Source organism: Acromyrmex echinatior, chromosome 2 (assembly GCF_024713525.1).
Source record: "Acromyrmex echinatior isolate Ae372 chromosome 2, ASM2471352v2, whole genome shotgun sequence".
NCBI lineage: Eukaryota > Metazoa > Arthropoda > Insecta > Hymenoptera > Formicidae > Acromyrmex > Acromyrmex echinatior.
In genome coordinates, this window is record NC_141853.1 from 14298217 (window position 1) to 14309722 (window position 11506).

Sequence of the window (11506 nt, forward strand, 5' to 3'; positions counted from 1 at the left end):
ATTACAGCTAGGAAATTTCTAATAAATTTCCTAGTTTTCTCCTCCTTATTGCAGCAACTCTGCAACGACCTACGGTCCATGAATTACTGATGCGTTTGCATATCGACGTGCGCGAAACGCTAAAACGAAACGTGTATTTTTGGAAGCGCCTGCTATGCAGGGCAATGCTTGCAGAATTCTACACAATGAAATACTTAAGTGTGAGTCATTGTATAGCACTTCGTAAAAATACCATAACTATTCAAATTTCCATTATACTTTTCTTCTAAAGGATATCTCTTCGATATCTCGATATCTTTCCATTTCTTGAAATATATCTAGTGTATAGAGTTCAGTTGTCCGTAAAAAGTAAACATCCTTGACGTAAATATGTATAGTTAAAAGAAGCAGCAATTGATATCCTCTTATATAATATGTAGATTTTTGTAATACATATTCCTCTAGTTAAGAATGTATAATTACATATGTACAGATTGTTTTTCTCTACGTTGAACTCGTAATAACAATAAAATTAGAGTTAATTGAGATCTTTTATTTTTATAATAGAAATGTATGGACATTTCTTTATGATGTGAAAATTTATGCTTTGATCAGAAAAGCTGCTGAAAGCAACTGTTACAATTTTTGCATAACAAACAGCTGGCGAAGTCTTCCTATCAGTCCCAGCTGTCGAGTTGAAATAAACGTATACATTCACACGTTTTTTGACAGATGAAAAAGGAAGATGTCCATCAAAGAAGATGTCCAAAAAAGAAAAAGATCTGCAGATATATAAAGGCATAAATGCTTAATTGAATTGTTTTATAACATGGCTATTTATACGGATTATCGGGATGTGTATGTGCTACGATGAGACATCCACTTACGCGTACATGTTCAATATGAGTACTACAGTGCAACAATGAGGAAAACAAAGTGGGCATGTTAAACGAAAATAATACGAATAATTTTTTCACTGAGAGTTTCATATAATCCCTCATTTTTATAACGTCATATAAAAATGTAAAAAAATTTTAGATGGCTAAAGAATCCTTAACATATTGTAGTATAGTGCATTTAATGAAGAGAAGAAAGTGGGGATATTATTCATAATTTTTACTCTTTTTTTTCTCTTGTTTTTTTGTCTTGGTGTTAGTAATTTATGTTCATTTAAGAGTCAACCCGTCATTCTTTTCTTCTCTTCGTCTTTTTATATCTTTCTCGATCATTATTATTCACAGATTTCATGATCAACGTTTTGTCATGGAATCTTTCTTCTAGATTACACGAAGAAATAAATAGATTTTCTTTTTTCTTGCTCTATATTTTTCACTACGTTGCTTTCTTTGAATGATTTTTTTTTAATTTCAAAATTTTGTTTTACGAAACAAAATTACCAACGATGCACTTTAAAAGATATATTCGCATCTCGCGTTATATCTGGAGAGAAAATACAAATATGCCATTTACATTTGAGATTCTCCAATCTTTTAGAGAAATTACCAATGCTCTCTCTCTCTCTCTCTCCCTCTCCCTCCTCTCCTTCTTCTCTCTCCCTCTCTCTCTCCCTCTCTCTCCTTTTGATCTCTCTTCTTTCAAATGTCACTTTTCTTTTCACCCTATTTTTTCACGCGTCTCTTCCTACTTCAATATTGCTCCTACTCAATAAATTTTACTCACTACCCCTCGCAATCTCTCGTTTTCAATTTTGATTTATGTACTTCGTCTCTAGATATGATTCACATGTATTATGAAAACGCACGAAAAGTCTCTCAGGATGCTCAACATTTCCTCTTACTCCCTTTCATCTGCGATTATCACCATCCCTATCGCTGTATCACCCAACACGGATTTTATTTGCCGGCGGACGTGCTCGTCGTCCTCGCGGCGACGAGCAAAGCTGAGATAGACAACAGAGGAGAGGTGAAGCGAAGCAAGGCGAGGCGAGGCGAGAAAGAAACGCGCACACGCGTACCTACACTTACACATTTGACGAGATAGAGAGAGTGAAAGAGAAAGGAAGATATAGTATGTGTATATGTTTTGTGTGTGTGTGTGTGTGTGTGTGTGTGTGTGTATGTGTGAGAGAGAGAGGGGGGGAGGGAGAACAAGAGAGATAACGTGAGAAAGAGACAGAGAGAGAAAAGAAAGAGATCCACTCGTAGGAAATGTGCTTACGGCACGAAGTCGCGCGCTCCACTGAGCTATCAGCGGGCATGCGTCCGCGTAGTAACCGGTAGCCCGCTACGAGCTTTCCCTGTCGTTTTTCCAACCCCCGCGCGTCTTCACGGCACGGCCACCTCTTCCGAGAGCGGCCGCCGCCGCCGCCGCCGCCACCGCCACCACCGTCACCATCACCACCACCAGCACCAGCAGCACCACCATCGCCGGTCGCCCCCGCGCTTGGAACCCGTTCTCTCGCACCCGCCGGAGCGTGCGCGCGCGCTCACCTGCGTGCGGGATGCAACAGATGCACCGGACATGAATCCTCGACCCAGGGTGCGGTGCATGTATGGTATGCAGTTACGGAACAGTCGCGTATGTACAGACCCATTACACAATCGAACGTAACGAAGAATAGAAAAAAAGATAAAAGAGAGACCGGAACATATATCGATTTATCGTGCTGGGTTATCTTTAGAAGATAGCACCATTAGAAAATCGCACCTTTGTTCGTATTGTATGTTAAAGAATGATTTTGTTTCTTCTTGGGAAAACAGCTAGCGCAGCTAAACGTAGACAATTTTTATGCATTATTATTTACAGAAAGATTTTTAATATATTTGATATTTTATCACGCGCGCGCGCGTGTGTGTGTGTGTGTGTGTGTGTAATATATATTATGATGTAAATTAAAATTTACTAAAGTGCATTGATTTCTCATATAATATATTGTATTATATTATACAACGCACAATTATACAATTTACTCTGTAATAAATAATATTGCGCCATCATTATTTGTTAAATATAACTTGCTCATCAATAACGATTTTATTATCGAAAATCGTTATCGATGACCAGATAATATTTAATAAATAATAAGGCTTTTGTGAAGTATTACTTACTGCAATAAATTATGTATGTTTAATTGCGCATTATAAATAAATTATACTAATAGAATTTTATTTTTGTTATTTTTCAAGATTACCTCTTTTGATATAAAACTAAATCTAAATAAATTGAAGAATTTTATATCATTATGCACACACATTTTCTAATTGTACACATGGAGTTTCTCATTGACATATATCTTGTTAGACTTTTTGCTCTTTGGAAAATCGATGATGTGAGATGCAACAGTTACAACGTCATAATATAGATACATTAATTATAAGGTCATAATACACTGATGTAATCTATCTATAAATGGATAGTAAAGAAACAGCACATAATACAACACATGATACATAATACAATACAACCCTCTCTTAGAAACTAGGCCAACTTAAAGAGTATCCACTTCTATATTATATCTCACAAACATCAAGATAATGTGTAGTAATAATTTCAATAAAAATACTGGCAAATTTAAAAAGTATTACAATATTTTTAATTATTAGAAATAACGCCAATTAAAAATTTTGTTTTCGCTTTTTGTCTAGTAGTTCTTATTTAATGAAGAAAAAACAACAAACAAAATTTTCCGATCTGGTATTAAAAAATAATTAAATCAATTTATTATAATTAAATACATTTTTTATATTTTAATACATAATGCGATTTCTTTTGAAGTCATTTGTTAAAAAAGTTAATTGGTTAAAGAACAAAGCATTAAAAGATGACTGAGAAAGTGTTCTGTATAATATCATAAATTCAATTGAAGCAATTAAAATAGTTGTAACTCAGGCGGTAGACAATTCTGATGCATAAAAGAAAATTCTGTGTTGCATTTTGAATCCTTAAAAAAGCTAATTGAGACCCTTATTTTGTATCTGTATCTCTTAATGACAGTCTTTGTGTGATCGTTACATTATTATTAAAAGTTACAGAATATAAGGAGCATTAATCAGCTTTTTTAAGAATTCAAAATGCAACACATTAGAGTTTTTTTTATTTATATAGCGTACCTATATTTATATAAAAAAAAGTATTTACAAACTAATTTGCTCGTGAAATTTCCATATCAATTAATAGATTAAGATAGTTATTTTATGTTAATAATTTGATTTTATGACACAGTGACTTTATTATCATAAAATCCTTGATCGATATACGTGGATTCTATGATAATATCTAACAAATCATATTTATTTATATGAATTTGATTCTGAAATAATATGTATCACAATCATGCAAATTAATTTCCATTGCATTTATCGTCAAGGATAATTTAATTAAGACTTTATATATGGTTGATCGTCGATAAAATCAAAATAACCATGTGCGAGTATTAATTAAAACATAAATATAAATTAAAGCACGCACATACCTTATATCAATCAAAGATAAATCTGAGAATAAATGTGTTGCATTTTAAATTTAATCCATTTCGAAATTAATTTACATAACACGTGAAATAAAATTGAAACTATTTTACTCACGGATGTGTTACCCGTGGAATATATTTGTGGTTTTATATATATGTATTATATATATATATATATATACACACACACACATATATATATATATATATATATATATATATATATATATAGATAGGATTTTATATATACATACATATAGGGGAAGGATTTTATATATGCATACATACAGGGTATCCGATAAGTTTTGACAAAACGCTCATGTGTAGAACGGATTAAACTGAGTCAAAAAGTTCTCTACCATTTTGCAATTTTCGCAGTAGTTAACAATTTTTGTCTCTTGCAGTTTTTTTTTGTAAAGTTAATAGTATTTGAGAAAAAAATTATTGAAGATCAATATTCGACAATTTTTAGTAATTAATATCTTGTTAACAAGCACGCAAATGTACTCCTAACAATATAAATGCTGGAAAAATGAATACTTATATTGGGTCATCTAAAAAGTATCCGCGGTACTTTGTCTAGATATATGACCATCAACACACATCTAGTGACAAAAAACCGCGGATACTTTTTAGATGACCCAATATATTAATAAATTCTTATCAAACAATTATTTATTAATAATGAATTGCTTTTTATACATATTCAATTTCAATAATCTTATATTTAACGTATATATGCAGACAAACAGTAATGCAGCTCAATATTTCTGAAATGGTTAATTCCCACTCTACTATTTTTCCGAGATTCCGTTTTCGACTGTCATGAGATCCTGAGACTCTCTAGTTACATCCATTTTCTAACCATATCGATAAAATCATAGCACAAAGAACATCAAAAATAGATGTGATTCGAGAGATATACTATTTTCCAACGCCGATAAAATTGTATTCTACGTATATGTATTAAGGTGCTTCTCTGCGTATATGTATTAAGGTGCATTTACATACAAGCGTCAAGAAGTGAAAGCAGCAATCAATCAACCGAATGATACGAGCAGTGGTGTAAAAAATATTTTTTACGCCATAGTAAAAATCGTCTCGTTGATTGGTTGCTGCTTCCGCTGCTTGAAGCTTGCATGTGAATGCACCTTTAGGGTCATAGCATACAAAAAATGTAAGCAATAAAACGTAAGCAGTAAGTGAATTGACCAATCACAGTAGAGTTCGTAAGGTCATAACATGAGCAATATGCATGATCTACAATGAGCAGTAACAGTAATGGTTAAGACTGTAAGAGTAAGAAATTGACCAATCACAGTCGATTATTCTTTTCACATTCAATTGTGATTGGTCAATTTCTTACTCTTACAGTCTCATCCATTGTGCTATCAGTGCCAGCATTGTAGCCAATACAGTGGCAAAATTCTAATTCAGCTAGCAATCCAGTAGGAAAACAAGCATCGTGTGCCGCAGGTTTTAAATCTAACGAAGAACTAAAGGCGAGAACCAATCATATTAAAGAATCACTAAACACTAACTGATTAGTTTTCTACTGAACGCAGCCATTGAAAGATTTTTATAGGAATTAAGATGTAGTCTCACCAACTCCGATTAAACGATCGATCGATTAAGTGTCAACCATGATTGGTCAATTTTGCTGAACAGCAAATGCGATTGGTCAATTGATTAAGTTAATCAGAGTTGGTGAGATTGGCCCTAAGCGCATTTTGATGAAATGGAATAATTAGGCCACAATTAGGATAAGTGTTTCAATTGTAACTTGTAATAATGTATTATTCCGTATGTCTTATTAACATGCACCTTATCTTACCTTATATTGGGTCATCTAAAAAGTATCCGCGGTTTTTTGTCACCAGATGTGTGTTGATGGTCATCTAGTGACAAAGTACTGCGGATACTTTTTAGATGACCCAATATTTCTCGACACTATGATTTTTTTTGATAAAATAGATGCAGTATACATTTAAGTCTTAATCCAATTTATACTGACAATGCTCATAAGCATTGTTTGTCTTCGTTTAATATTTGACAAATAACAAGGCTGAAATGATTTTTAAGCATTGTAAACGTGAATCGGACCGCGGTCTTAAAGCTAGTCACATACACACTTTCCGTAACAGTAATCGTAAACGTAACGCAAGTTTTCGACCAATTGCGTTGCTCGATTTGGTTGTTTGTAACCGTAACCGTAATGGGTGGTCCATAATGGGCAGTAGCAGTAGTGAATGAAGGAGTAGATGTAGAAATCGATCGAATCATAGTTGAATATGAGAAAAATAATCAACTATGATTGGTCGATTTCTATGCCTACTCTTTAATCAACTATTGTTACTGCCTATTGTAGACTATGCATTATAATTGAGCAATGTGATTGGTCGAAAACTTAGTTACTGTTACGAAAAGTGTGTGTGACAAGCTTAATTTGTAGTTTTCATATCATTAAAATGGACGTTCATGAGCTGGTTTATGGAATTCTAATGGCCTCACGAAAAAGGTTGAGTAATTTGCTGTCTAGCTTCTGTCTACCGTCGGTGATGCAGTGAAACGTTTACTTGCCGGAATATCGAAGTATCTATCCTTTCATATTCTTTCACATATTTAGCGGACGAAGTGTCGTGTGTTTGGCTTTTTGCATCTGAATTAAAAATTTTTATCGAACAAATTATACGGTAAATACAAGAATAAATTATTTTGTTCTTAAGAAAACTATTTTAATATGTGATAGAATATTCGAAGATGTTACGTATTAATTAGCTTTCAAACTATATGAGACTCTATTCTAACCTCACTTATCACGTAATTTTTGTAATAACTTTCGTAATTGTCTTTTAGCAAGATGTATATAAATGTACATTCTTGCGTAACACATTATTTGAAATATATTTTTGAATGTCCAAAATATAAATTTAATTTTTTTTTTAAGTAATCTTGAGATTTTAACATAAATTACTTAAATAACATTAAGTTAGTATACAATGAATAATTATTAAGTGTAGAATGCAATGAAAAATCTTTGCAATAATTCTTTAATAATTATTCTTGTTTTATGAAAGTTATATTAATTTACTATATTATTTTAAGTGATTGTTATTCTTATATGGTTGCTATAGATAAGATATGGAGGAATATGCAAGAGAACCATGTCCTTGGCGGATAGTTGACGATTGCGGAGGTGCCTTTACAATGGGTGTTATAGGTGGAGCAATCTTTCAAAGTATTAAAGGTTTCCGTAATGCACCAAGTGGTTGGAGGCAGCGTTTTACGGGCAGTGTTGTAGCGATTAGGCAACGAGCACCTATTATCGCTGGAAATTTTGCTGTATGGGGTGGAATGTTTTCCACAATTGATTGCACATTAGTCCACTTTAGAGGAGGAAAAGAAGATCCTTATAACTCTATTATTAGTGGCGCAGCAACTGGTGGAATTTTAGCAGCAAGAAACGGGTTACCAGCAATGGTAGGCAGTGCAATCATTGGCGGAGTGCTTTTGGCATTGATAGAAGGTGTAGGAATTTGTTTCACGCGTCTCTCTGCTGAACAATTCAAACCACCTGCGTTGGTTGAAGATCCATCACAACTTGGCTCACCGTCGCAGGGCTATCCATCATAATGTTCAACCAAATTCTTTAGATTTTTTTTAAATTAGAATGAAATGTTCAAATAACGATGTTCGATAGTGCTTTGCATCAGAATATCTTTTGAACATCTCCTTTTGCCAATGTTAAATTTATATGGAGCATGGAAGTCTTAGATTTAAGTTTGAATAATATTTTATGTTGTTTTCTTACTTATTGCTGTATTTCTTTAAATCCTCCAACTAGAAAGCCAAACACAATATTTTGTAAGAACATGTCCTGTAAATACATATAAAATGTAAGTAACAAAAATAAATGCACTGACAATATAATCATTTTTATTATAAAATATTTTATATAAGTTTATAAAAAATTGTGAACTCTAAAAATTAATTTTAAGTATCATATAGCGTAATCACAATAACAAATTAAATCTAGCATTTATTTAAGATATTAGATCAACAGATAAATTCATCATCTTCAGTTTCTTCTTCAAAGTTATTTATAGATGGTGTTACAGATAAATCTAATTGTTTCGTTAGATTTTTTGAATCATCTACTACTGGCTCAATTTTCACACGGTTATTTTTAATTGATGCATCTGGTAATATTTCTTGTCCTGAATATTCTGATCCAAGTAGAGTGTTCCTTAAATGTAATCGTTCAACCTACAAATTATTTGAGATATTTTAAATTAAATTAAATTATTTGATGAGAATATTATTTAATATTTAAATTTTGACAAACCTGTAAAGCAAGTATTTGTTTCTCAATCTTGGATAGTATGTCAGTCAGAAATTCTTTTTGGTTCCTTAACCGTTCGCGGTATTGCGCCATTTCATACGGAGAAATTCGTGCCTCTTTGCTCATTGTCACAGATTGTTTTGCCGATTTTTCACATTTCACACATCACATTACTAGTTGATATTGCTTGAATTGATGATTATATAGAATACTATTTATTTTTAATCGAAACGAAACCGAATTACAACATTTACATACATTTATACCGCTCCACAAATATATTATGATTCTGTCCAGAAAATACTAGTTCAATAACTGTTCAATAAATAATAAACAATAATCTCCGACCGTCGAAATCGCCCGTACACTACCGCCAGTACATCCATTTTCAGTTTGAGAACTACACGACTACATACATTTTCTGACATTATCGATAAAATCGTATCGTCAAAAGTAGATGGTTCGTCTCGGTACTAAATCCTCAGGACAGAAGCGTGCCAACTATCTATAGGAGGGCTAGTTTAATAGATTCTTGAATAAAAAAATTTTAATTTTACATCTCACAGGTGTAAATAAAAGTTATTGAATTTTAAGAGTTAAAAAATTTTTTTCTGATTATTTAATAACTGCGCGGTAACTGCATATAAACATGACCATCCTGTACCATCTCCTTTCCGTGCCAACCGTCTAACTGTTGAAATAATAACAAATATTAAAAATAAATAAAATAAATAAAATATTCTTTATATATGTCGATTTATCATTTCCAGCCTTGAAAAATGGACGATGCACCCTAAGAAAAGTGGACGTTGCTATATAGTTTATATTTACTTTGTCAGAGGGCAGTAGTGCGCAACAGCATTTTGCGGTTACAGGTTTTGGGCCGTCATGTCCTCTCTCAGGTGTTTCTCTCTGTTAGTAATTATGTTTGGTAAAAACGGGCTGAAAATTTGCATAAAGAAACATAACTAATTTTATAAGATATTATAAAACAAAATTCACTAAATTAACTTGTTTGAATTTTCAATTTTGTTTATTAAAATTTAATAATTTTTATTTACACATGTAGGAGATACGAAATTAAAATTTTCTTGTTCAAGGACCCGTTAAACTATTTCTCCTATGGCACGCTCCTGTCTTGAGGATTTAGTACAGAGACGGTCCATCTACTTTCGACAATGTATAATTTTACCGATAGTGTCAGAAAATGTATATAGTCATGTAGTTCTCAAACTGAAAATGGATGTATTGACGGTAGTATACGAGCGATTTCAATGGTAATAGAAAAAAAAATGGTATGGCCTCTCTCAGGTTTTTTCTCTGCCTGCATTTGGATTATTCCATAGTGAAAGCTTTGTGGGTATGCTTTTGCGCATATTTCCAAAAGCATCAATTAGGACTTTGTCCAAATATGTCACATTGAGCGGCAAATTTGAACAATGATTTTGTAGTAATCATACTTATAAAAGCAATGTATTTAAGTAAATACATTATTAAAATACAATGTTATGTTGACATAACATTAGTATTTTTGAAAAAAAAATTCATTTTTGTTAATATACATATAGTATGTATATAATAAAATTTTATATATAAGATACATAGTATAAAAAAAATATACCCTTATCTTTATATCATGGATTATTCCATGAGAAGCCGCAATTTTGTTCAATTTTTGAATGAAAAAACCACGGATACTTTTTAAATGACCTAATATATATATATATATATATAATATGATAAAATAAATTAATGCACCACTAGTTTTGTATGTATTATTACCGACAAAATCGTATTATTAAAGATCGTCAATTCTAGACAAATTTTTGGCAGTATAAAAAAGATCCCAAAAGCTAAGAGATAATTGAAGAAGGTTGACATTATCGACAATTGATATAAATTTGCTATTATTAACATAAATATTTGGCTAATAATGCTTATTAAATTCATGATTCTTTATATAAATGCTTTTGTATAAATACTTCAAAATAAACATGCACTTGTAAAACTATAATATTTTATATGTTGCCGCAAGATTACAATTTTTTTTTTATAATTTCTTGATAATCAAACTTCGACGATAACATTGAAATACACGATATACTATATTAAAGATCGATATCCTTACGGAAGTTCACGTCCTTGTTAATATTAAAGTGATTAAGAGTAAAAAACTAATAATATTGTATTGAATTATATGATTTATTAGTTTAGTAGATATTTATCGGTGTATATGCATTTAAAACTCAATATTTCCACTATGATTATAATATAATACAAAGTATTAGAGTGTCAAATTAATTGATATATAATATTTTTATAGGTTACATATTATATTCGGATTGACTCATGTCATGCACTCGATATTATATAAATAAATTTTGCAACCGATAATGTAAATTGCTGCACATGCTCCAAAACGAATAATTTTATTGACGTCTTTCGAAAATATTTGAAAGACGGCTAAAAGTTTTGGAAAAGTTTTAAAGACATCTAGTTCAAGACGTCTTTTGGATGTCTTTCAGCATGCATATTTTCTGGCATTATCAACAATTGGTATTAAATTAGCGACAATAACATTAACATATAAATATTTAAATAATACATTATTTATGATTTTTTTTATTATATAAAGGTTGCACAAATAAGTATACATACTTCTAACGTTATAATATCTAATACTGCCGCAAGATTACAATTTTTTTTTACAGTTTTTTTTTATCATCTCCATTGATAATCAAACTTGGATAATAACA

At 31.6% G+C, this 11506-nt stretch overlaps 3 protein-coding genes across 12 annotated transcripts in view; 1 reads left to right on the forward strand and 2 right to left on the reverse strand.

Moving 5' to 3' along the window:
* LOC105146731 (hypothetical protein) overlaps window positions 1–2360 on the reverse strand; it is a 79941-nt gene extending 77581 nt beyond the window's left edge. For 4 of the 10 annotated variants that reach the window (XM_087403035.1, XM_087403034.1, XM_087403033.1 and 1 more), the window contains exon 1: window positions 2158–2360. The gene's annotated coding sequence lies outside the window, so the exon portion shown is untranslated. Of the gene's footprint in view, window positions 1–1099 lie in introns of all 10 variants that reach the window. The other 6 variants (XM_011057187.2, XM_087403036.1, XM_087403038.1 and 3 more) reach the window with 4 other exon arrangements.
* A 4537-nt stretch (window positions 2361–6897) lies between these two features.
* Window positions 6898–8338, forward strand: LOC105146730 (mitochondrial import inner membrane translocase subunit Tim17-B). Its single transcript, XM_011057178.2, has 2 exons — window positions 6898–7101; window positions 7543–8338. Exon 2 carries the CDS (start codon window positions 7550–7552, stop codon window positions 8039–8041), a length of 492 nt encoding a protein of 163 aa, XP_011055480.1. The 5' UTR covers window positions 6898–7101; window positions 7543–7549; the 3' UTR covers window positions 8042–8338.
* On the reverse strand, window positions 8328–9104 carry LOC105146729 (hypothetical protein). The gene is made up of 2 exons (XM_011057177.2): window positions 8754–9104; window positions 8328–8674 (listed from the first exon to the last, which is right to left on the reverse strand). Exons 1-2 carry the CDS (start codon window positions 8874–8876, stop codon window positions 8465–8467), a joined length of 333 nt encoding a protein of 110 aa, XP_011055479.1. The 5' UTR covers window positions 8877–9104; the 3' UTR covers window positions 8328–8464.
* Between the last annotated feature and the right edge of the window lie 2402 nt (window positions 9105–11506).

Bases quoted from the DNA above. Each gene is read 5' to 3' on its own strand.
- LOC105146729 (XM_011057177.2), bottom strand. From the start codon at position 8,876: ATGAGCAAAGAGGCACGAATTTCTCCGTATGAAATGGCGCAATACCGC. The intron at 8,675-8,753 runs GTTTGTCAAAAT...AATAATTTGTAG, and splicing joins AACAAATACTTGCTTTACAG to GTTGAACGATTACATTTAAG.
- LOC105146730 (XM_011057178.2), top strand. From the start codon at position 7,550: ATGGAGGAATATGCAAGAGAACCATGTCCTTGGCGGATAGTTGACGAT.